Source organism: Eumetopias jubatus, unplaced genomic scaffold (genome assembly GCF_037043125.1).
Source record: "Eumetopias jubatus isolate StellerSeaLion01/CBP00866 unplaced genomic scaffold, mEumJub1_p1.0 scaffold_15, whole genome shotgun sequence".
In the NCBI taxonomy this organism is placed as follows: domain Eukaryota; kingdom Metazoa; phylum Chordata; class Mammalia; order Carnivora; family Otariidae; genus Eumetopias; species Eumetopias jubatus.
The window spans coordinates 26672713-26695372 of record NW_028274821.1 but is presented as its reverse complement, the minus strand read 5'-3'; the positions used below and the strand labels follow the sequence as shown (position 1 = coordinate 26695372).

At 38.3% G+C, this 22660-nt stretch overlaps 1 protein-coding gene across 4 annotated transcripts in view; it reads right to left on the bottom strand.

Annotated features, from left to right (window-relative positions):
- The window catches only part of NAA35 (N-alpha-acetyltransferase 35, NatC auxiliary subunit), a 94790-nt gene extending 75498 nt beyond the window's left edge, over positions 1-19292 (bottom strand). Inside the window, exons 1-6 of one of the 4 annotated variants that reach the window (XM_028122234.2) lie at positions 19211-19292; positions 18250-18378; positions 7082-7115; positions 3485-3599; positions 2138-2212; positions 1052-1219 (exon numbers count right to left, since the gene is read on the bottom strand). In XM_028122234.2, the coding sequence (XP_027978035.2) occupies positions 1052-1219; positions 2138-2212; positions 3485-3599; positions 7082-7115; positions 18250-18373 (516 nt within the window). In that variant the 5' untranslated portion in view covers positions 18374-18378; positions 19211-19292. The other 3 variants (XM_028122237.2, XM_028122236.2, XM_028122235.2) reach the window with 3 other exon arrangements.
- Positions 19293-22660: the final 3368 nt, after the last annotated feature.

The following is a 22660-nucleotide window of genomic DNA, read 5'->3' as shown; positions in this document are numbered from 1 at the left end:
AATCTTTTTAAAATTTTCATGCAAATGGGTAAGATTTTCCATGATACCCACAGCAATTAAAATAAGTAGCTACCTAACCAATGAGTGTGTAAAAAGTAGACAGTATTTCATACACAACTTACGAGCCATATATTTAAATGTGAAGTCATATTAGCTGTATTATTCTCACATTATTAATATAAATTTAAAGCTACACATACTATAGACTGAACCACTGTAGGAGACTAAGATATTTATTTTGGATCAGTAACAGTGTTAAAAAGAAACATAAGTTTCAACAAAAGGAAGAATTAAAAATACTTATCAATAATTTTAAATGCTATCATATTTCCCCTTAAAATTATCAGTGCCTGTGGGGCACCTGGGTGGCTCAGTCGTTAAGCATCTGCCTTCGGCTCAGGTCATGATCTCAGGGTCCTGGGATCGGGCCCCGCATCGGGCTCCCTGCTCGGCGGGAAGCCTGCTTCTCCCTCCCCCACTCTCCCTGCTTGTGTTCCCTCGCTCGCTGTCTCTCTCTCTCTCAAATAAATTAAAAAAAAAAAAATTATCAGTGCCTGAAATCTTATTTTTTCTCATAAGGAGAAAAACATCTTTCCATGTCTAAAACTCACAACACTTCCTCAGGGCAAACTACTCCGTACAAACTGGAAGAATATGTTTATACCCTAAAATATTCTTTATACTTTTGTTTTCCTTAGTTCCCTCTTAACCAAAGACTGAAAGTACAGCACTTCTGTTATAATTTATAAGAGACTTGAGGGAAGAAGCTGTGTCTTCTATTTTCTTTGTGAATTCCCACAATACCCAGAACAAAATACTCTGCACAAAATGGATACTCAATGAATGGTACTGACAGAAAGAACATATACTGAAACTAAAGTTCTTTCTCCGAACTGGTTCACTTCAGCCAATATATTTGTAAACAGCACAGCATCACTTTTAAAAACTGTTTTTAACTATATTTGTTGATAAAAATATATATGATCATTTAAATGTATCACAATTAATAAAGTGGTCAATGAGCTTCAGGAATTCTATTACAAAATCTTACCTCTTCAAAAACAGCAGCTTTATTTACTTTTTCCCTTGCAATGTCACAGATTTTCAGGATTCCCAGAGCAAAAGCTTTCATGGCAGGATCTTCTATAAAGTCTGGATTGTGAATGTAAAGGCACGTAAATACTGTCTGTGCCAAGGAATGGCCCTCTAACCATGTTATCTATAAAGAAATAAATGTATGTGTATGTTTAAGACAACACACAAAGCCTGCAAAGTCTAAATTGACCCAACCGTCAAGGGCTAGACTGCCACAGACCCAAATAAATGTATTATTAATCATAGCATTTCAAAGATGATCAAAGTCAGAAGGGACAAAAGAATTACAATTCACCTTCACTGACTAAAGATTTTCAAGGATCATTACCATAAATACGATTAGCTATCTAACGGAAGCATTCTTATATAGAATTCAGTTTGCAATATACTTGGAGATTAATGAAATTAGAATGCTGCCTTACATACCATCCAAAAGCAATCAATGCCACAATGGAGTCAATAAAAATCCATAAGGTAGGGAATTCACAGTTTTAGAACTAACCAGTCCTTAGCCACTCATTTAACTTTTCTTTTTCATACTCACTACTACTAAAGACGACAACGACTACTACTACTACTACTACTACTACTACTACTACTGCTAGTCGAGAGCATCACATCCCACCTAGCCGCCTACTACTACTACTACTACTACTACTACTACTACTACTGCTAGTCGAGAGCATCACATCCCACCTAGCCTACTACTACTACTACTACTACTACTACTACTACTACTACTGCTAGTCGAGAGCATCACATCCCACATAGCCGCCTACTACTACTACTACTACTACTACTACTACTACTGCTGCTGCTAGTCGAGAGCATCACATCCCACCTAGCCGCCTACTACTACTACTACTACTACTACTACTACTAACTGCTGCTGCTAGTCGAGAGCATCACATCCCACCTAGCTTAATGCAAGAAACTGCACAAGTTTTCCTGACTTCTGTCTCTAAGTCAATAATCCCCAACCAGAGAAACTTCCTGGGAAGTCATAGTTTTTAGATTAACCAAGTGTTATTTCAACTCTTACCAAACAGCAAAAACAAGTATCCATTATCCCTATCAATTCAGGCAAGGTGAGGTCTTTAATTTTAATGGTGCCATCCTAAAAACGAGGAGAAATAGGACATATGAGAAGTTTTTTTTACAAATTTATGGTTTTTATGTCCAGTAGCATTTTCTCTTCCAAAAATTAGATTTTAAAAATAAAAATTCTAGAACTATGTCATCACCTGATAAAAACTAAGACACCAACTCTGTATTCGATCTTCAATAAGAACAATCAAAGCCTCTTAATTTGAAGCAGACTAAAGGCCTTTGCAAAGAAACAAAAAGTCAAACCAACAAATAGATCTTCAATAAAAAAAAATCAAAGCCTCTTAATTTGAAACAGACTAAAGGCCTTTACAAAGAAACAAAAAGTCAAACCAACAAGTATTTAAAAAACAGTTCAAATTAGTTTTAAGCATTAATAAACATTAATCATATTAATGGATCAAAACTATTTACCAAGAGAAAACTTTTAATTATTTGAGAGAGAAAGAACATGCACATGCACAGGGTACAGGGAAGGAGAGGGAGAGAGAGAACCTCAAGCAGACTCCCCAAGGAGTGTGGAGACCAAAGCAGGGCTCATTCTCATGACCCTGAGATCATAACCTGAGCCAAAATCAAGAATCAGATGCTTAACTGGACTGAGCCAGCCAGGTGCCCCAAACATTTTTAAAAACCATTCCCTTAAGTTAACTATACTACTTGTAAATTTTGTTTAGCAAATCTTTCCTCATAAAATATGCAAAATTAAACTCTGTGTCAACTATGAGTGAATCTGTAAGTCAGTCCTCACAGTTAATTTCAAATTCACAACCACAAGCACCTTGCTTAATGTATTAATACATAAAATTTAATCCCTTAACCAACCCAACTACCCTGGTATTTGAATATATACTGAAATGCTTTCAAAAATTAATGAACAGGGCACCTGGGTGGCTCAGTCAGTTAAGTGTCTGCCTTTGGCTCAGGTCATGACCCTGGGGTCCTGGGATCGAGCCCTTGATCGGGCTCCTTGTTCAGCAAGGAGTCTGCTTCTCCCTCTCCCCTTGCCCCTCTCCCCACTCGTGCTCTCTCTGAAACAAAATCTTTAAAAAAAATTAATAAACAGACACACAAATGTAGAGCAAGCTTGTAATGAAGACCTTGAACAATTTACAGATCTTAAAATTTCAAGAGATAGATAACTAAAGGTTATAACCAAGTTTTGTTTACATACCTGAGATAATCTTAAAAAAATTATATTTTAATATGCCAAGTTTGATTTTCATTGTTTTAACATATGAAATAACAAATGATAAAACACAAAAAGCACAATGGTAATTACCTTGATAGCTTGTTCAAAATTGAGAACTTTTCGATTAACTTGGTTTCCAATCATGCCAGCATCCATCTTGGGATCCATCATTTCAATGGCAGACATGGCTTCAAAAAGGCCAAATCTGGAAATAAAAAAAATGACCAAATTGTTTTTGAACCAGTTAAGTTTATCCAGATTCCCACAATGATATAAAATTATAGTGCTTTAAATAACTATGGTATTCTATGTATTTAGTCTTCCCAATTTGTTACCACTTCTATTTCAATTAGATAGAAACATAACATAAAAATTATTCCATGTATTTGTCACTCAAATTATTTTACATGCACTGCGGGGGAGAAAAGAAAAAAAAAGGTTTTTGTGTTTCCTTCAAAATGTTGCACATTAGAAATTTTGGAAAAAAGATCAACTGATCTATAATGGATTTCACTTTGCCTTCTTTAAATAATTTTCTCTACTTAATGTTGAAATAATCATCATTTTCTTTAGATCTTGAATAATAGTAATAATCTGGCACATTACTGTCTGTAATGCCCAAAGTTCTGGCAATAACATAATGAAAAATAATCCAGGAATCCTCTTGTGTCTGGTTTTTATGGCTTATTAGCCATAAAAGCAGATAGTTGTGATGCACTGTGGACTGGTAAGTGTATCGTTAACGGAGAAATGCCTCAAAAAAATGGGACAGGAACAAAAAAAGCTTAAAAGAAAGTCTGACAGGTGATGAAGCTACTGACTTCATATTTTGCTTAGTCTAAGCTATTAGATTACCAGGAAAATCAAGACATCTACCTTGCTACACTAAATCATTTCTCTCAGAAAGGCAGCAAGACATCAAAACCAGCTTTAAGGAGACAGACTCTTCCCTGTAATCCCTCAAATCTCTTAATGCTTCAAAATAATCCGACAAGATGAACATATTATTGAAGACAACTCTAGTCTATGCTAGTCAAAACCCAAATGGTATTTTTCAAAGATGTTGTCAAGCCATAACGGAAAATATGCAAAAATGGAAGAGAATTTTTCAACAACAGAGATTCATCAAATATCAAAAATATTCTAAGATATAATAATTGAAAGCATTCTAGCATACACACGTCAAGAGAAAACAGGCCCAACCCCATTTCTGTAGGAATTATATTTGGTAAAAGAATTTTGGGGAGCCTAGGTGGCTCAGTCATTAAGCATCTGCCTTCGGCTCAGGTCATGATCCCAGAGTCCTGGAATAGAGCCCCACATCAAGCTCCCTCTCCCACTCCCCCTGCGTGTGTTCCCTCTCTCGCTGTGTCTCTGTCAAGTAAATAAATAAAATCTTAAAAAAAAAAAAAAAGAATTTCAGAGTACTGAAAAATAGTGGGTTAATCAATACCGTTGAGACAAGTGGCTACCCATCTGGAAAAAAGTGAAATCTTTGATTCACACAATTTCAAAAAGTAAACTGCAGGCAAATTTAAGTTCTAAACCTAAAACAAGCAAATAAAAGACTCTTCAATAATTTACAAAACTAGTTTATATGTGCCTATAATAAACCATAGCTGGAACTCCATAATTATCTAGGTCGGATATTTTTAATATAATTTTCAAAAAGTTATTATCCAGAATACAACCACCTGGTACATATAAATAAGGCAAGTAGTCCAAAAAAAAAAAAAAAAAAAGGCAAACAACAGGAATGGACAATTCGCAAAAGAAAAAATGTATATTAATAACAAGGTGAAAAGCTGCTCAAATTCAAATGTAATCAGGTAATGCAAACCAAACAATGAGGAATTTCTCTGGCTATTCAGAAAGTTTTAAAAATATATTTAGTTTACTCTCATATACTGTTGGTGGGAGTGTAAATTGATACACACTTTTGTTTAGGAAAAGTCTGGCTGAACCCATTAAAATCCAGTCATTTGAGTCCTAGGCTTCCACCCTAAAAATTATTTGTACATGTATACAAAAAGGCTTGTAGAAATTAAATGTCTTCAATTTTCCCACGTTACCAAAAATCTTGCAATTTAAATGTCCATCAATAGGGATACCACAGGTATAGCCATTTTGTAAAATACAAACCAACAGTTAAAATGAACAAGGTAGAGCTTATATAGTAACAGAGAATGAGCTCCAAGATACACTGAATTGGGAAGGAATTTTCAAAATACATACTGTAGATTCGTACTTACAATTAACTAATTTACCGATTTTACTGTATGTAAAAGAAAGATATTTACAGTATGTAAATATATTTATAGGTCTAGAAAGACATGCAACAATCTGCTAACAGTTATTATCTCTGGGCAAAGAACAGGCATGTGGGGGAGTGGGGGCAGTGTCACGGAAGTTTTTGTTTCATCTCTGATGTCTGAATTAGTTTAAAACAAAGTATCCACTTATTACTTACAAGAGAAAAACTAAACCAAGTTTTTAATGGCACAACTAAAACCCTAGACTAATGAGGTATCTGCCTAATTAGTAAAGCTCTATGGAAACTATAGTAGCATTAAGTTAGCTATTCCATTCATTCAACAAATTTCAGGAGCACCTAATATGTTCTAAGCATGGTTCTAGGTACTTAGGATACATGAGTGAGCAGAACAAATTTGCCTGCCTTACTATATCCAGTGGAAGGAAACAGAAAATAAACAATAAAAAGTTACATAGCATGTTAGAAGACTGTATGCTAGGGATAAAAGAGAAGACAGCTAAGGGAGATATGAATCACAAAAATATAACTTTAATAGATAGATGGTCAGGGGAGGCTGCTGGCAATCATGTTCCCTGGGCTGAACCTAAAACCTTGGGGAAATGAAGAGAGCGTGGTCCCTCCAGCTAACTTCTTTCAAATCTTGTTCCACAGTCAGAAGCCACACTCTTTCCTGCATTAGCTTGTGATATGGTTTCATTATAGCTTTCCTAGAATTGCGGGCAGCACCAGTGCAGTTGGTCCCTGGCTCAGCAGCATCAACCTCATCAGGGAACTTGGTGGAAATGCAACTTCTGTGGTCCCATGCCAGACCTAAAGAAGGAACTCTGGGGGTGGGGCCCAGCAACATGTGTTTTCAATGTGTGGGATGATTCCGATTCACACTACAGTCTGAGAAGAACTAAATTTCAGGGTCTACCCTTGCTTCCCAAATGTCCAATCTCGGGCACTAATTTAATATTTAATATTTCTAACCTTGAAATTGAGCCTGCCAGAGCAGTATGGGACCTGAGGCTATCTATGGTAGTATAAATAGAATCAAGCACCTCTTTTTCCACCTTTCTAGCCATTCTCAATCTACTTTCATCCAGCCATTATCTCACTTATCTCTGGTCATCAACCAGCCTATTTAGATAACATACAGCCTGTTGACTTTTCTTCAAGAAATTCCACATCCTATATATCTAACTCTCAAGGAAAGGACCATGAGGCATAGTTTCACTAAGTCCAACCATTTCATATCACAACTAGGGTCAGCTGCCCCAAAATAACTCATCAATGTTAAAAATATATTTATAATTAATTTTATTTTTACAGCTTTGAAATGTAATATTACCCAGGTCTCAAGGAATACTACTGCATACGAGAAAAAAACAGAAGTAAACTACACTATTTCAAATGACACAAATACTTACAGCTTATCATGAAGCAGTTCTCCCAACTTTAATTCTAAAAGAAACAAAGAGAAAAATCCTTTGAATAATACCATCTTAATATTTAAATTTTAATTCTAAGAAAAAAAAGTTTTGTTTGAAAAATGGGCTTTCATTAAACTCCATTTTCTATGAAATTGTTATTTGTACTCAATTACTAATATAATGCCTTCTACAGAGTGAATAAACTCTATAAATTGTACTTTTTAGAATTAGCAAGCAACCCACCAGAGGCCAAAATAATCTAATCAGAATTACCAACCTCATTTTAAGGTATCACTAGTAAAATTCCCCCTAAGTATATACTTTTTCACAGAACTGACTGCTATTTCTCAAGTTGTTTTTAAACCACTTGGTGTCATAATCTAACCGCTTTTTGTCCCAGGAACAGTGCCAAAGCTACTTTTTAAAATTATATTTTATTTCAATGTAGAAAACATGAGTCAACAGCTAATCCAAACAGTATTCAACCCCTATAAAACAGGTCCCAACCTTGGCTGCATATTGTTATCAACTCTGGAGCTTGTGAAAATCCCAACATCCAAGCAGCACCCTAAACCAATTAAATTCTAGGGGTAGGACCTCTGTAGTGGTTTTAAAGCACTACGGTGAGTTCAATGTGCAGGGAAGATGAGAACCACTACCATAACATTTTAAGTAGCTTAAATATTGATGGCCAAATCTTGCTGAAGGTGCAAAGCACTAGTTTTCAGCAGTTCTCAAAGATGGTCTGGGAACCGAGGTGGTGTCTGTGATATTAGAATTACTTTCATAGTAATATTGGGGCACCTGGGTGGCTCAGTCAGTTAAGCATCCAAATCTTGATTTCGGTTCAGGTCATGATCTCAGGGTTGTGAGACTGAGCCCCATGTTGGGCTCCACGCTGAGTGTGGGGCATACTTATGATTCTTTCTCTCCTTCTCCCTCTGCCCCCTCCACCCCGCTCACTCGTGCACATACTGGCGAGCTCCTGCTCGCACTCTTTCCCAAACAGATAAAATTTAAAAATTACTTTTATAGTAATACCAAAACACTGTCTTTTTCATTGTGTTGACATTTGCACTGATGATGCAAAAGCAACGCATAAAGAGGAAAAATAGGGTGCCTGGGTGGCTCAGTTGGTTAAGCAACTGCCTTCGGCTCAGGTCATGATCCTGGAGTCCGGGGATGGAGTCCCGCATCGGGCTCCCTGCTCAGCAGGGAGTCTCCTTCTCCCTCTGACCCTCCTCCCTCTCATGCTCTCTCTCTCTCATTCTCTCTCTCCCAAATAAGTAAAATCTTAAAAAAAAAAAAAGAGGAAAAATAAAAAATGGGGGGGACAGGGCTACCCTGCTTTAGTTTCAGCACAAATTAAGACAGTGGCCCCAAGCTAAATAGTGTATTCTTTACCTCCATACATTTGCAGTTAAAAAAGACAAACTTTTTTTTTTTAGTTTCACTTAAGAAGTCCTTGATGAAGCAGTAAAATTATTAACCTCAGAGCTGGGACCAGGGTGTAGCCAGTGAAGGACCTCCCATGCAAAATTTAAAGAGGCATTCACTTTCAGGTAGCAAATTCTTAAATTTTGCACCCTCGGTGCCTCAATCACTTCATCCTAGTGCTGGCCCTGATTTAGCTGATTAAATCTCAATCTCCGAGTACATCTTTATTTAAATAGTCTATTTGACAAAATGGGAAGTATAAGCAAACACTTTTGCTGCATACCAATGTAAGATGCTGTCTTAAAGAAAAGCACTTGCACAATTATGGAACACCATTTTTCCTTGAACAATGGCCAAACTATACTTATTCAGATCTGAGAATATGTCATTTTCTTGAAAATAAATGAGTTTGTTGCTTTAAGAAAAACAGCTGACATTTGTGTTGCCAATGATAAAACTGGAGCTTTTATTCAAAAATTGGAATTTGGAGAAATATCTGACATTGTGAACCTGATAGCTTCCCAATACTTAAAAAAGACTTTTCTGACGATATTGGTGGTGATATTAACAAATGTGCTTTTCAGTATTATATAAATTATATCAGCATTTGGAAGATCTGCTTAACTCAATGAGCCATTATTTTCCAAATAGCAACACGTTTCAAAATTAGGCATGGATAAAAGATCCATTCAAAATTCAAGGCAGACCAGGGGATTTTAATGTAACAAAGAATGGAAAGTCCACTGACGGGTCTTCGGATTCCACATCACAACTAATCTTTAAGAAACTACCACCCGTCAAGTTTTGTTGTACTGTAATATCAAAGAAGAGTATCTACAATTATCTGAAAAGGTTCCTCCATTTTTCAACTACATACTGGATGAGGCCAGATTTACCTCGTTTACTTCAAACAAACACACAGATAAGGAATTCAGGTGCCCTTCGTTATGCTGATATTAAAGAGATTTTCAAAAAAACAAAACAACACCATTCTTGTAAGTTATTCTGTTTTGAAAAATAAATTTATTTTTCATTAAAAAACATGTTAACATGCAATGGGTTTATAATTGTTTTTAAATGCATTGGTAAGTATTTTTTAAATTTCTCAGTTCTAAATTTTAATACAGTAAACATCTATATATATGCTAACACACAATTTTTAAAGAGTTTAAAAATATAATTTTTAAGAGTATAATGGGGTCCTAAGACCAAAAAATCTGAGAACTGCTGTAGTAATTTATCAAATACTTAAGGTAGATTTGGAAACCAAATAGCTTCACCAAACTTAAAAACACTCCACAGACCTAAAAGCAAGTCGATCACTCCGGGTCTTGGTCTCCTATCTATAAAATGAAGGGCTGAACTAGCTGACTCTCATTAGGTCCCTCAGAACACCAGTAATCAGGGGGGCCTGGGTGGCTCAGTCGATTAAGCAACAAACTCTTGATTTCGGCTCAGGTCATGATCTCAGAATCCTGGGATTGAGCCCCACCTCGGGCTCCGCACTCCGTGCAGAGTCCACTTGTCCCTCTCCCTCTGCTTTTCCTCATGCGTCCACATGCGCATGCCCTCTCTCTCTCAAATAAATAAATAAAATCTTAAAAGAAAAAAAAGAGTATCAGTAATCCGATCACAGTAAACTATAGGCAGGAAACTTTAAAATTTACTCAACTAAGCAGAGTGCAAGCACTCTCACTGCATGATCAACAACTGGACACAGAATCATGATCTTTTCTACAGCACTATAGACCTGAGTAGTTTGGGTCTTATCCAACTAGGCTGCAAGTCTCAAAAAATTTAGTGAGAAGGATGTTTTACATTTATCTTAGCAGTTAGAGCAATGACATCATCACATGTCATGTAGTCCCTGGAAAATTCCACAGTACTTATAAGGAGAGTCAAAAAGCCAAGTTAACATCTCAATATTATATGGAAATAGTTTTACCATGGAAATTGGTTTGACCTTGCATACCCTTTGAAATCTTAATGATCCCAGGGATCACAGACACACCAAACTGCTGAACCACACTAACACAATGATAAAAAAAACAGTTACTTCTACTTTTAAGTTAAAGCCTTAAGTAGGTGCAGTAGTACATACCTTAAAACACTCAGAGCAAAGGAAAAAATCAGATACGAGGAAAAGTTGATGATTCAAATTTTTTTGACTACTTTGACAATAAACCGCCTTTTTCTTTTATCCTCACTCTCATATAAGGCATGAATAGATCTGTTGTGAGAGAAAATTTAACTCAATTTTGTGGGTCACAGAATTTCCTAACATCTTACTGGACATCCTTTTGCCTTGGAAATGAATAATAAATCAGAACTTTGTAGTGGAGTTTGGGTATGCAGCAGTACTAAGCACTTGAAGCATATGATCATTCTCCTGAGAAAAATTATCTTACAGGACAGAGAAAAACATGTACCTATGTGACAAGGCAAATACATTTTATCATCTTATAAGTGAACAGATGTGTAAACTGAAATTACAGATCTTTGAACAGATTTCCACCCATAACATTATAAACGATGGTTAAGTTCCCAGCTAGGGACCCTATGAACACCTACTGAATCAGTAGGTTGAATGATACAGTTGAAATCCAATACCACTGTAATAGTGATATTTAAACAAACCAATTGAGGTTTACCAAGGGGTAAAGGTGGCTAACTGAACACATGCAACTACCTCTAATTCCCTCCTGAAATCTCATTAAAACAACCAGAGAAAGAGTGTGTGTGTGTGTGTGTGTGTTTTAAGAAAGGTATATACTCCAAAGAAGAAAAACAGGTACAGAAACAGTACAACAAAACTGGAGAAACTTGGAAATAAAAAGACAAATTAAGTAGTTTCTTAGCTAACTCAAGAAAACAAAATACTAAAATCAGGAGTAGAGAAAGCCAAAAACCAATCTGACTTACCACTTGCCCCTAAAAGTGCAGATAAAGGGAGGCTAAAATATGGAGGACTGAGCAGTCAGACAACACAGAACCCTGTCCTATTTACAGAGCAGGGTAACTGCCCCTCCCTAAACTCACACACTGAAGACTTTTTTTGAAGAGGGTAAAAACATCTCCAGAGACAGAAGGTTATTGGAAGACCAGGTACAGTACTGGAAAGAGGGGGCATTAAGTGAATATGTAAAAAATGCAGATCTCTTCCCCCACTTAACTTAAATCATAGGCAGTCAAGCCAGAGCTTCAACTTCAAGGCAAAAGACTGAATTTTCTCTACTAAATATAATCTTTCCAAATAGAAAGCATTAAGTAACGTATATCAGATGTTCTTCACCACAAAAGCCAAGTCAGATCACTTGACAGTGACAGTGAGTGTCAATAAGTCCCACTCAAAACTTCAGAGCTTCCAATTGGCTTTTTGGTTTTCCACCCTTAGACAGGCAACAAAGAATTCTTAGATATCTGAAGTAATGCCCAAATATGAAAGATATAAACTAAAGGAAACTAAAAAAAGAAAAGGCGAGTTGGAGGAAAGATACTTTGTACAAGAACATTCAAAAGAACTATTATCCTTACAGAGATATAACAGTGCAACCCTGAAACAAAAACAGGACATTTTACTTTTTTAAAAAAGGGAGGAGGAATATTCAGAGAAAAGAAATTTTAAAAATTAAGAACATTACAGCAGAAAAGAAAAATACAGTAGGTTTGGAAGATAGTCCATTCAGGCTGCTACAACAAAAAAATACCTATAATATACCTACAAAATATACCTGAGCAGCCTATAAACAACAAACATTTCTCACAGTTCTAGAATCTGGGAAGTCCAAGATCAAGGCACCAGCAGGTATTTGGTGAGGGCCCACCTGCTAGACAGTCATCTTTCTGCGGTAACGTCAAACAGCAGAAGGGACTAATCCCATTCATGTGGGCTCCACTCTCATGATCTAAGCATCTCCCAAAGGTTCAGTATCCAAAAAACAGACAGTCCATAAGGAGAATAATACCAAAAAAAAAAAACAAACACTAACAAAGTATGGTGATTAACATAATAAAAAAATTTTTAAAAATTTAGTGTCTGAGATATGCTGTGTCAAGTATGCACCAAATTTTGAACACTTAGTACACAAAAGGAATGTAAAATATCTCAATAATTTGTATTCTAATATGTCAAAGTGATAATACTTTCGATCTACTAGCTTGAATAAAATATATTAAAATTAAAAAAAAAAAACACTAACAAAAAAACCCAAAGAGGAAATAGAACAAAGTTTCCTAGAACTAAAGGATCAGACAAGGTGAGAGGACCTCAGAGCTGTTAACCAGGCAAACCACTGTGAAAGGTGTGTATACAGGATCAAATAGAAGATCTTAAAAGGTTACATATGAAACCTCAGTTATCAGAAAGTCATCAAACTTCTTAATAGCAACATCAGTGCAAAACCATCAATGGGTCATGCCCTCAAAATTATCAAAGGTATCCAGACATATTATAGTATCAATAAAGTGGGAGGATAGAAAATTATCAAAGGTATCCAGACATATTATAGTATCAATAAAGTGGGAGGATAGAATAAAGACATTTTCAGACATCCAGATTATATCTCCCATGCACTCTACGAAGGAGGAGAATAAAGATGTCTAATTTTTATTAAAGAAACCCCAGGCTGATGACCTCAGGATTACATGATGTACAAAGGCAAGAAGTCCAGATTGGAGCAATAAGTAAGAGGCTTGAGGAGAAATTTCTTCAGAGATGAAAATGACAGGATGTCTGAGGTGTCTGAAAGTCTCAAGATTTAGAAAAGGGGTAAGGAGTCTAAGGTAGAATTAATGATAACTACATAGATTTTGGGTAAAAATTTTTTGTGTAAGACAGAACTATGCAAGAAGGAAAAAGTAATAAAAGCTTTACTCTTTGGCTCAGCTATGGATAATATTTGCATATCCATAATGTAGCTGTAACTATATGGATAGAAGTCCATAGTTGATGCCAAATTGTGAATGCAAGGAATCAAGAAGTGGCAATAAAAGCATGCTATCTAGAATTATGGATAGTGGAATAACCAGCTAAAAGAGGGAAAGTGGTGACTTCTGAGGACAGCTTTTCTGTTAACCAAAAACTACCAACATAGAGGAGGATACACAACACCTGCCTGATTAAAGAGATAATCTGATAAGATGCATTCAACAATGCAGAAGAGAACTCAAAAGTGCAGCAAAGGTCCCATTCTCTTCCCATTGCTTGCTCTATGTTAACGCTAGTTGTTAGAGGCATTAAGACATCCATCCATACGTTCCTTTCCTGAAGAATCCAGGGTCAGAAAGGTTAAATGATAGTTGAATATTATTGAATATTATTGAAAGTTGATATTAATTGAATATTATTGAGTTGAATATTATTGAAAATAATCTAAATAGAGCACTAATGACATGTTACGCAAAATAATTACTTCTTTGTGGCGGCTATCCTGTGTAGGATCCTTGGTGTGTACCCACTAGACACCAGTAGCAGCCCGCCTCCTACTGTGACAACCAAAAATGTTGTTAGACATTGGTAAATGTTCCTTGAGGGGCAAAAATCAACCCTGGTGGAATCACTGATCTAAAGTGACCCACAATTACTAGTGCTGCCCACTCCACCCATGTCCTACCACTGAAAACATTCTCGATAGGATATAACAAGGAAAACTTAATTTCATTTCCAAAATCAAAATCACTTAAAATAAAAATGTAAGGGTGCCTGGGTGGCTCAGTCATTAAGCGTCTGCCTTTGGCTCAGATCATGATCCCAGGGTCCTGGGATCTAGCCCCATATCGGGCTCCCTGCTCGGTGGGAAGCCTGCTTCTCCCTCTCCCACTCCCCCTGCTTGTGTTCCTGCCCTGTGTCTCTCTCTGTCAAACAAACAAACAAACAAACAAATAAATCTTAAAAAAAAATGTATTTTACAGGTTGCCCAGATCTTTCACCAAGACAATTTCAATCCATCTTTTTCATCTTGGAATAAAGTGCCAACAAACAGCAAATTCCTAGAACAATGATTCTCAAATTGGGGTTTATGAATTCAGTGGAGGAGTACATGAAAGTTTTATTAAGAATCTATATTTTTTCTAAGATAATTTTTATATGCTATTTAATCAGTTATACAATTTTTTAAAAAGATTACGGATTACCAAATGGATAATAACATTATAATCAAGTATTGCTACAATTTCAATGCCCAATCTTGTGTTCATAATTATGTTGGTTTCAGGCAATCACCCAAAATGACAGCATTTAATGTAATGCACTGGTTCTCAAACTTCTGAAGTACAAGATACAGATACTCTCTAATTTGAAGAAATATGGCCTTAAAATATTCATTCATTCTTTAAACAAATATATATTAGGCACCTACAAATGTTCTAAATGAGAGAAGACAATACAGAAAGGAAAAGAAACAAGCTTAAGAATCCTGGATTTTAAAGGAGGGAAGAGAAATCAATAAAAGGGGTTTTCCAAAAGTACTGGGCAAAAGTTGAAGAAATTGGATAGGTGAGGGGGCCTTAAACCACAGGGCCTGTGAGAAAGACAGCTAAGAAGGAATGAGTGAAGCCATCAAAGACAGAAAGACATAGAATGACAGGATGGACCCCTGTCCTTCTAGACTAAAACTCAAAGAGAATGAAGTATTGATGGCCAACCCTGGATTACCTCTGGGTTCTAGACACCTAATGGTGTCATCATCCTAGTAGAGGTTGTTGGCTATCCAGAGAGAGTGTAAAGAAAGGAATCTGGTAGGTAGAAGAAGGAGCAATGTGTATTTTATGATCATTTGTGTTTAAGTGAAATTTCTAAGTTGTGGGTTTGTACTTCAGAAAGCATCTAACTTTAGACAACCAAATGAAATACGATCAAAGGCTTTTTATCGGAGTCAATGAAATGGTTTGAATTAGGCAAAGTTTCCGAGAGAAGCAAAGCTCAAGAGGTGTTATTTAGATGAATGACATGTTATGTATCAGGCACAGTAACAGTAATGGCACCATATATTCAAAATAAATTCAGGGGGAAAAAAAAGCCAAGGGCCTCAATGTCAGATATAAGAAATGTGGAGGGAATGTGTGCCATCTGCCTAACAGGAAATAAAAGAAGTGATGAAATTAGAATTTGGTCCAGAAGAATTTGAAGAGTCACTAAAAGAACAAGTAGAAATGTACATGAAAAACACTGTCATCACTATGCATATTTATTTATTTTGGTACTGAGAATCACAGAAGTCTAGCCAAATGCCACCATACTGTTACTAAAGAAGAATGACCACTGCAACAGTTAAAGGGTATAGCAATATTTATTTTAAATTTAGTCCTCGGAAAGTTGCTAGAACAGAAGTCTAAGACTAAACTGATGCTATGAATCTGATTATTTCAAGAAGAGAAAACTAATACCACAGGCTCAAGAGCGGCCAACAGCCTTTAGTCCTAAATATACATGTACAGGAAGATCACTTCTACATTAACCTTTTAGTTTCAAGTATACCTCACATCTGTGCCACTTGAGACAATGCAAGAGCTAATTATGGAAGAGTTAATAGGATGGTTTGAGGTTAGCAACAAAATGACACGCTACCCCCTCTCAATCCCCACTGAAGCAGGGATTAAACCATATTGCCTATTCAAAGTTCGTTCCATGAAGAAGCAAAATTACTCACTCTTCCTCAAACATCAAACTCTCACTGAACTCTGGCTGTAATGGTTCATCTCAGTCTAGAGTAATTCCCTCACATTCACTTATAGAAACTTGACCACTCCTTTAAGGCCCAAGTGAAGCCATATGAACTTCATGACACCTTTTCCATTTAGGTTCAGAATGACAGCTCTCTAATACAGGTCATTTAAAAATCAGTGCAAGATGATGGGTATAATCCACTAATAATTTAAGAGCTCTGGGCACAAAAATTACACTGTAACTTACACTTCTTTCTCTCTCCCTTGGATAGATGGATATGGGCAGTCCCCCAATTCCCAGTCTAATGTTCTTTCCACAATTTCACTTAGACATACTTTAACTGGACATGTATTTCAAAACAATAAAAGGGCAAGTGCATGATTTATCATTTTGCTTATACTCAGCTGGCTCCCTTTCCACCGGCAGCTGCTCCAAGTCTCTACTCTTCCTCTCAAGAGCACTATTCTAAACACTCCATCTCACCAGCACCAAAGACTTAACCCTGTTCAGGAAAAAAACAGAAGCCATCGAGGTGTGCATCCCTCCACCATTCCTCCCCATCCACTTAGAAATATACCTGTTTCAGAGACCTGGGTGGCTCAATCGATTGGGCATCTGCCTATGGCTCAGGTCATGATTTCAGGGTCCTGGGATCAAGTCGCACGTCAGGCTCCCTGCTCTGTGGGGAGTCTGCTTCTCCCTCTGCCCCTCCCCCTACTCATTCTCTGTCTCTCTCTCTAAGTAAAATCTTTAAAAACATATATATACCTGTTTCTTCACCAAGCCTAACCTCAGTTCCTCCTGCCTCAGTAATTCCTCATTCTTTTCCCCCAAGTTAATTTCTCTACCATGTTCTTGATCCCATCCTCTCTTCAAATTCAAGCTCTCACCCTACCATTTTTTTTAAAGATTTTATTTATTTATTTGAGAGGCAGAATGCGCAACATGCAAGAGAACACAAGTTGGGGGCAGGGTGCACAGAGGGAGCCTGCAGCGGGGCTAAATCCCAGGACCACAGGATCATGACCTGAGCGGAAGGCAGATGCTTAACCAACTGAGCCACCCAGGCGCCCCTCTCATTCTACCATTTGTTCCTTTCTCTTTCCAGTCTCTCCCTAAGGCTGATTCCCCTCGGACAACAAACATGCTCATTTCTCTAATCACTTACGCCTATGCGTTTATTAAACTATTACTATGTATCAGGCAATATTCTGTGTACTAGAGTTACAGACAAGATCTCTGCACTCACAGAGCTTATGTTCCAGTGGGTAAGGTTGACAATAAACAAGAAGTAACTGAAAATGACAGTTGCTGACAGCAGATAAGTTTTATGATAAAAATAAAGGAGTGATTCAACTGAGGTGGAGTTGGACAGAAAAGAACAGGGCTAAATCTACTTAGATTAGTTGTTTTGAAACATTCTCGCTGGGGAGGTAACATTTAACCGGTCAGGAAGGACACAGCTATGTGAAGACCTGGAGGCAAAGCAGTTTAAAACACAGAAAAAGAAATATGCAGAGGTCCAAGGGGAAACTGCCCTGGTGTGCTTAATGACATAAAAAGGACGTTGTGACTAACATAATGAGTCTAGTGGGGCAGTGGTACAAAAATGAAGTCAGTGGTGGGCAGGCACCAGACCATACAGGCCATGGGGATGGAATATGGATTTTATTCTACATGGAACAGGAAGCTACTGGAGCCTCTTAATCAGTGAATCATGTGATTTGATTATTTAAAAACCTCAAATATACAAAACTACTACCACCTTTAGGTCAATACAATTCATGTTTCCAAATTTGAAATTATTGCCATGTACTCTCTAACCTGTTATTTAAAGCTCGAAAAATTGAAGCATTTGCTTCAACATCACTATTCCATGCACTATCAAATACTGACTGACTTTAAATGAAAGTTAAAATTAGAGGGTAGAGAATGAGTAAGTGTGGTCAACAAACTTGATAAACCACACTTACCTGTTGATTTCATTTAGTCTACAAATCGCAATCAAGATTTTATTTTACCTTTTCCCAGATTCTGAATTTCTAGTCCAAAAATTCAAACTCACCTCGACAAGCTTCTTCAAAGTCTTGGGTTATGTCCACCCAGCTTGTATTGCTTTTTTCCATCTTTTCTGGTGTACTGAGCTCCCATCCTGAATCATCATCTTCTACAGAAGCTTTCATGACCATAATGCCTATAAAATTAACACTGGTGTAAAAGAGATTGTGGCTTTCAGGGCAAGAGTATTTGCAAGCCATGTGTGTTCGCTCAAGTACTGGACGGAAGTCTTACTAAACTGCCAGACCTGAGTTTGAGGATGGCACTGGGGAAAAAAAATCTTAATGCAATTAAATCTTACATTAACACTACTGCTGCTTATTTACTAATAGCCCAGCACTTACCAGGGCTTTAAGAGTTTACCCACCATCCAAGAAAAAAAAATCAGAAGCCACCCCACCACTGGTCTAAACAGAATCAACTCGAGCTTCCAACTTTCCACGTTGGCCACAAATGACCAAGGCACTCACTCTTCAGAGTCCCCTCTCGCTGCCCGGGAGCCCATGAGACAACTATATTCAAGTCAGGGTGGTCCCTCACCTGTCTGGAGCTCTCTGGGCCGACCTCTCCCCGGCCCGACACGACCCCCGCACAGCCTCGCACAGTGGGCACGGAGTGCGGGAGCGCCTGGCGCGGGACGTACCCGCCCGGCCCAGGGTGGCGGCGCACCTGAGGCGGGGACCCGCCCCACGTCCGCCCTACCCGGGTCAGCCCGGCCCCGGCCCCACAGGGCGCGGAAGCAAGGACAGAGCTGTCGTCGCGCGGGAGGCCGGGCACGCCCGGGAAAGGCCGGGGCCTCGGTGGACAGGGGACACAGGGGAGCCTGCAGCTCCTACCTGAAGCGCGGCGGGAGGGCCGGGGCCGCAGGGTGACCTGGCGTCCCCAGGGTCCGCCACACGCGCGGGGGGCTGCGGCTCTAGGACACGGGAGAGAGGGAGTTTCAATGGCTCTGCACGGGCGGTCCCTACCTACTTCTCCCGTGGCCACTCGCGCCGCCACGCACCGTCCAGACCGCGGAAATAACGACGCCGCCTCAGCCGCCGCCGCCCCCTCCCCTCTCAGCCCAGCCAGACCGGCCGCGTGCGCGCATGCGTACGCCCGGTGCGCGCGACCCCGCCCCCTCTCCCTCACTCCTGGGGACTTCGCGCGCCCCGGCCACAACCCCTCCCCCACCACCGCCACTGATGGCAGCCGTCTTCTCTTCTCGCGGGATTAGCGCCAATCGCGAGACCGGAAGCTACCTTCCTTCTCCTGCCTCAAGCGGAGTCCCGGGTAGTGGGCGGGTCCCTGTGAGGGGTGGAGCCGGGGGGGCGTCGCAGAACCCGCCCCGCCCCGCGCGGCTCTCTGGGAAATTCTTAGAAAGGTGACGCTAAGGCGGAAAAAAAAAGCAGGGAAAGTACTTGTAGACCTTAGCAGTTGTGGCCATCCAAGAAGAGCCTGGCTGTGAGCTTCATCGCGCTAGTGCTGCCTGACACGGGATTTGTTTCCTAGAGAGCCTGGAGGTTTCTTGAGGGAAAATAGAAACAAAATACCTGCAGAGTCAAGCAAGCCATTTTCTTTCAGACTTGTAAATATTTTAAGTTTTTCTTAAAAATTTATTAATAAAATGATCAATTTTAAAGTGGGATTGTGTAAGTAGACTGACAGGAGTAAGAAACCACTTTTACCACTATATTCCCATTAAAATGGCCAAAATTTAAAAGACGACACCAAATGTTGACAAGGACTTGGAGCAACTGGACCTCTCATATGTTACTGAGGAGAATGCAGAACAGTACAATCACTTTAACAGAAAATTAATCAAACACTTATCACTTGACCAGCAATTCCATTCCCAGGTATTTTCTTAGGAATATGAAAATGTGTCCTCTTGTACTTGCTTTTCATAGCTTCATTTTTAATAATCCAAAATTGGAGGGGTGTCTGGGTGGCTCAGTCAGTTAAGCATCTGCCTTCAGCTCAGGTCATGATCCCAGGGTCTTGGATCAAGCCCCAAGCCCCATTCCCTGCTCAGTGGGGAATCTGCTTCTCCCTACTCCCCCTCATGCTTATGTTCTGTCTCTGTCTCAAATAAAAAAATTTAAAAAAAAATCTTAATAAGCCCAAACTGGAAACAACCCAAATGTTCATCAACTGGTGAATGGATAAACAATTTATAGCATATCCATACAATGTAATAATAATTACCAACAAACAAGGGTGAACCACTTGACCCGCAAAAACATGAATCTCAAAAAACATTAGTTGAGCAAAGGAAATTAAGAGTATATGCAAAAGAATAGGATTCCATTTACATGAAACTCTAAAAAAGAAAAATGTAATCTATAGTGACAAAACAGAGCAGTGACGGCCTGCATGTCAAGGAAGGACTAACTAGAATAGGACTAAATGATCTGAGATGATAGAAATGTTCTGTATCTTGATTATGGTAGCAATTATATGGTTGCATACACTTATAAAAATTCATTGAAATATACACTTATGATGTGTGCATTTTATCACCTGCAAATCAAACCTCAATACAGTTGCTTATTTAGCTAGTTATTAGAGTGAAAGAGAAAGAGTGCCCAAGAAAAAGCATGAGCTGGGGGGGGCGGTGCAGAGGGAGAGGACAAGCAGACTCCCTGCTGAGCAGGGAGCCCGAGGGGGAGGAGGCTTGATCCCAGAGCCCTGGGATCATGACCTGAGCCAAAGGCAGATATTTAACCTACCAAGCCACCCAGGTGCCCCTATAGTTCTTTTTAAAAAGTAAAAAATATATCTTTATGTCTCTTACAGAATAATAGGCTTTATAAGGGTAGGAGCTTTGCCAATTTTGATCAAATCTGTATCTACCTCACTTAGGGTGGTGGTTGGCGTATGGTGGGTTCTCACTAAATGCACTGAGGATAAAAATGTAGGGAAGAATTACAATAAAACAAATCTATATTGTTTCTCCAAAACCATTTGATGAGCTTTGCAGAAGCCATAAGAAATCTAGAAAAGGATGAACTGACTGCATCTAAGTTATTCAGTATTGTGTGTAGATCATGACAAAAACTGATATAGTGAGAAAAACAAAACAATACAAAACAAAAACACCAGAACAAGGCAGCCAAGTGAAACAGGATTTGCTTAATTTCTTTACTAAAATTTTAATTTATCTGAAATTCAATTTATTTTTACAAATTCTAATTACCTCTCTACTTTAAAAACCATTTTCCCTGAAAGAGAGGTTTAATTTATGATGACATCCCATATGCTTCATAGTGTTAAAAAATGATGGGTATTTTAGATATCAGATAGGCTACATGATGAATAAATAAATGCAAAGGAACTGATTGACAAATTGCTGGTCTACCTAAACATGCCTATAGAGATAGAGGAGATGGGCATTTTGGCAGCTGGAAAAGAATTCCTATGAGACTAAATCTTGACTCATTAAACCCTAAGTATTCCATGCCTAAACACTAATGTTGAGAGGAAATTTAGCTTGATGTCATCATTTTGTACTAATACCAGGAACCAGTGTAACATGGATTTGATAAAAGTAGAGCTACCAAAGTGAACTTTACATCTGACTGTATTCAGTTTCACCACTACGTAAAAGAAATTGAAAACCTGCAGGCAGTTCAGAGAAATGCTTTCAAAAAAGCAAATAGAGTAAAAGCATCCTACTGTACCACATGACAGAAAGAAAATGGCATTTTTTACTAAGTATAGGCAGTATCAGTTTAGTCAGTTCTATTGTATTTAATTATCCTTTTTCAAAAATCTTACATTTATGCATCTTAAGAATACACAGAATAGCCAAGATATGAAAGCAACTCAAGTATCCATCTACAAATGAATGGATAAAGAAGATGTGATACACACACAAACACACACACACACACATATGCATATACACAATAGAATACTACTCAGCCATTAAAAAAGAATGAGACCTTATCATTTGCGACAACATGGATGGATCTAGAGAGTGTTATGCTAAGGGAAATAAGTCAGACAGACAAATACCATGTGGTTTCACTTACATGTGGAATCTAAAAAACAAAACAAACCAATAAACCAACAAAAAGCAGAAACAGACCCATAAATACAGAACAAACTGACAATTACCAGAGGCGGAGAGGGTGGGGGGATGGGCAAAATGGGAGAAGGGCAGTGGGAGATACAGGCTTCCAGTTATGGAACGAATAAGTCATGGCAATAAAAGGTATAGCATAGGGAATACAATCAATGATACTATAATAGCCTTGTAGGGGTGCCAGATGGTAGCTACACTTGTGGTGAGCAGAGCATAATATATAGACTTGCCGAATCACTCTGCTGATTCGGAAATTAATGTAACATTGTGCGTCAACTATACCTCAATAAAAAGAGAGGGAAAAAAGTACATAGTAATCCAATAAAAAGTTATTAAAAAAGTTAAAATA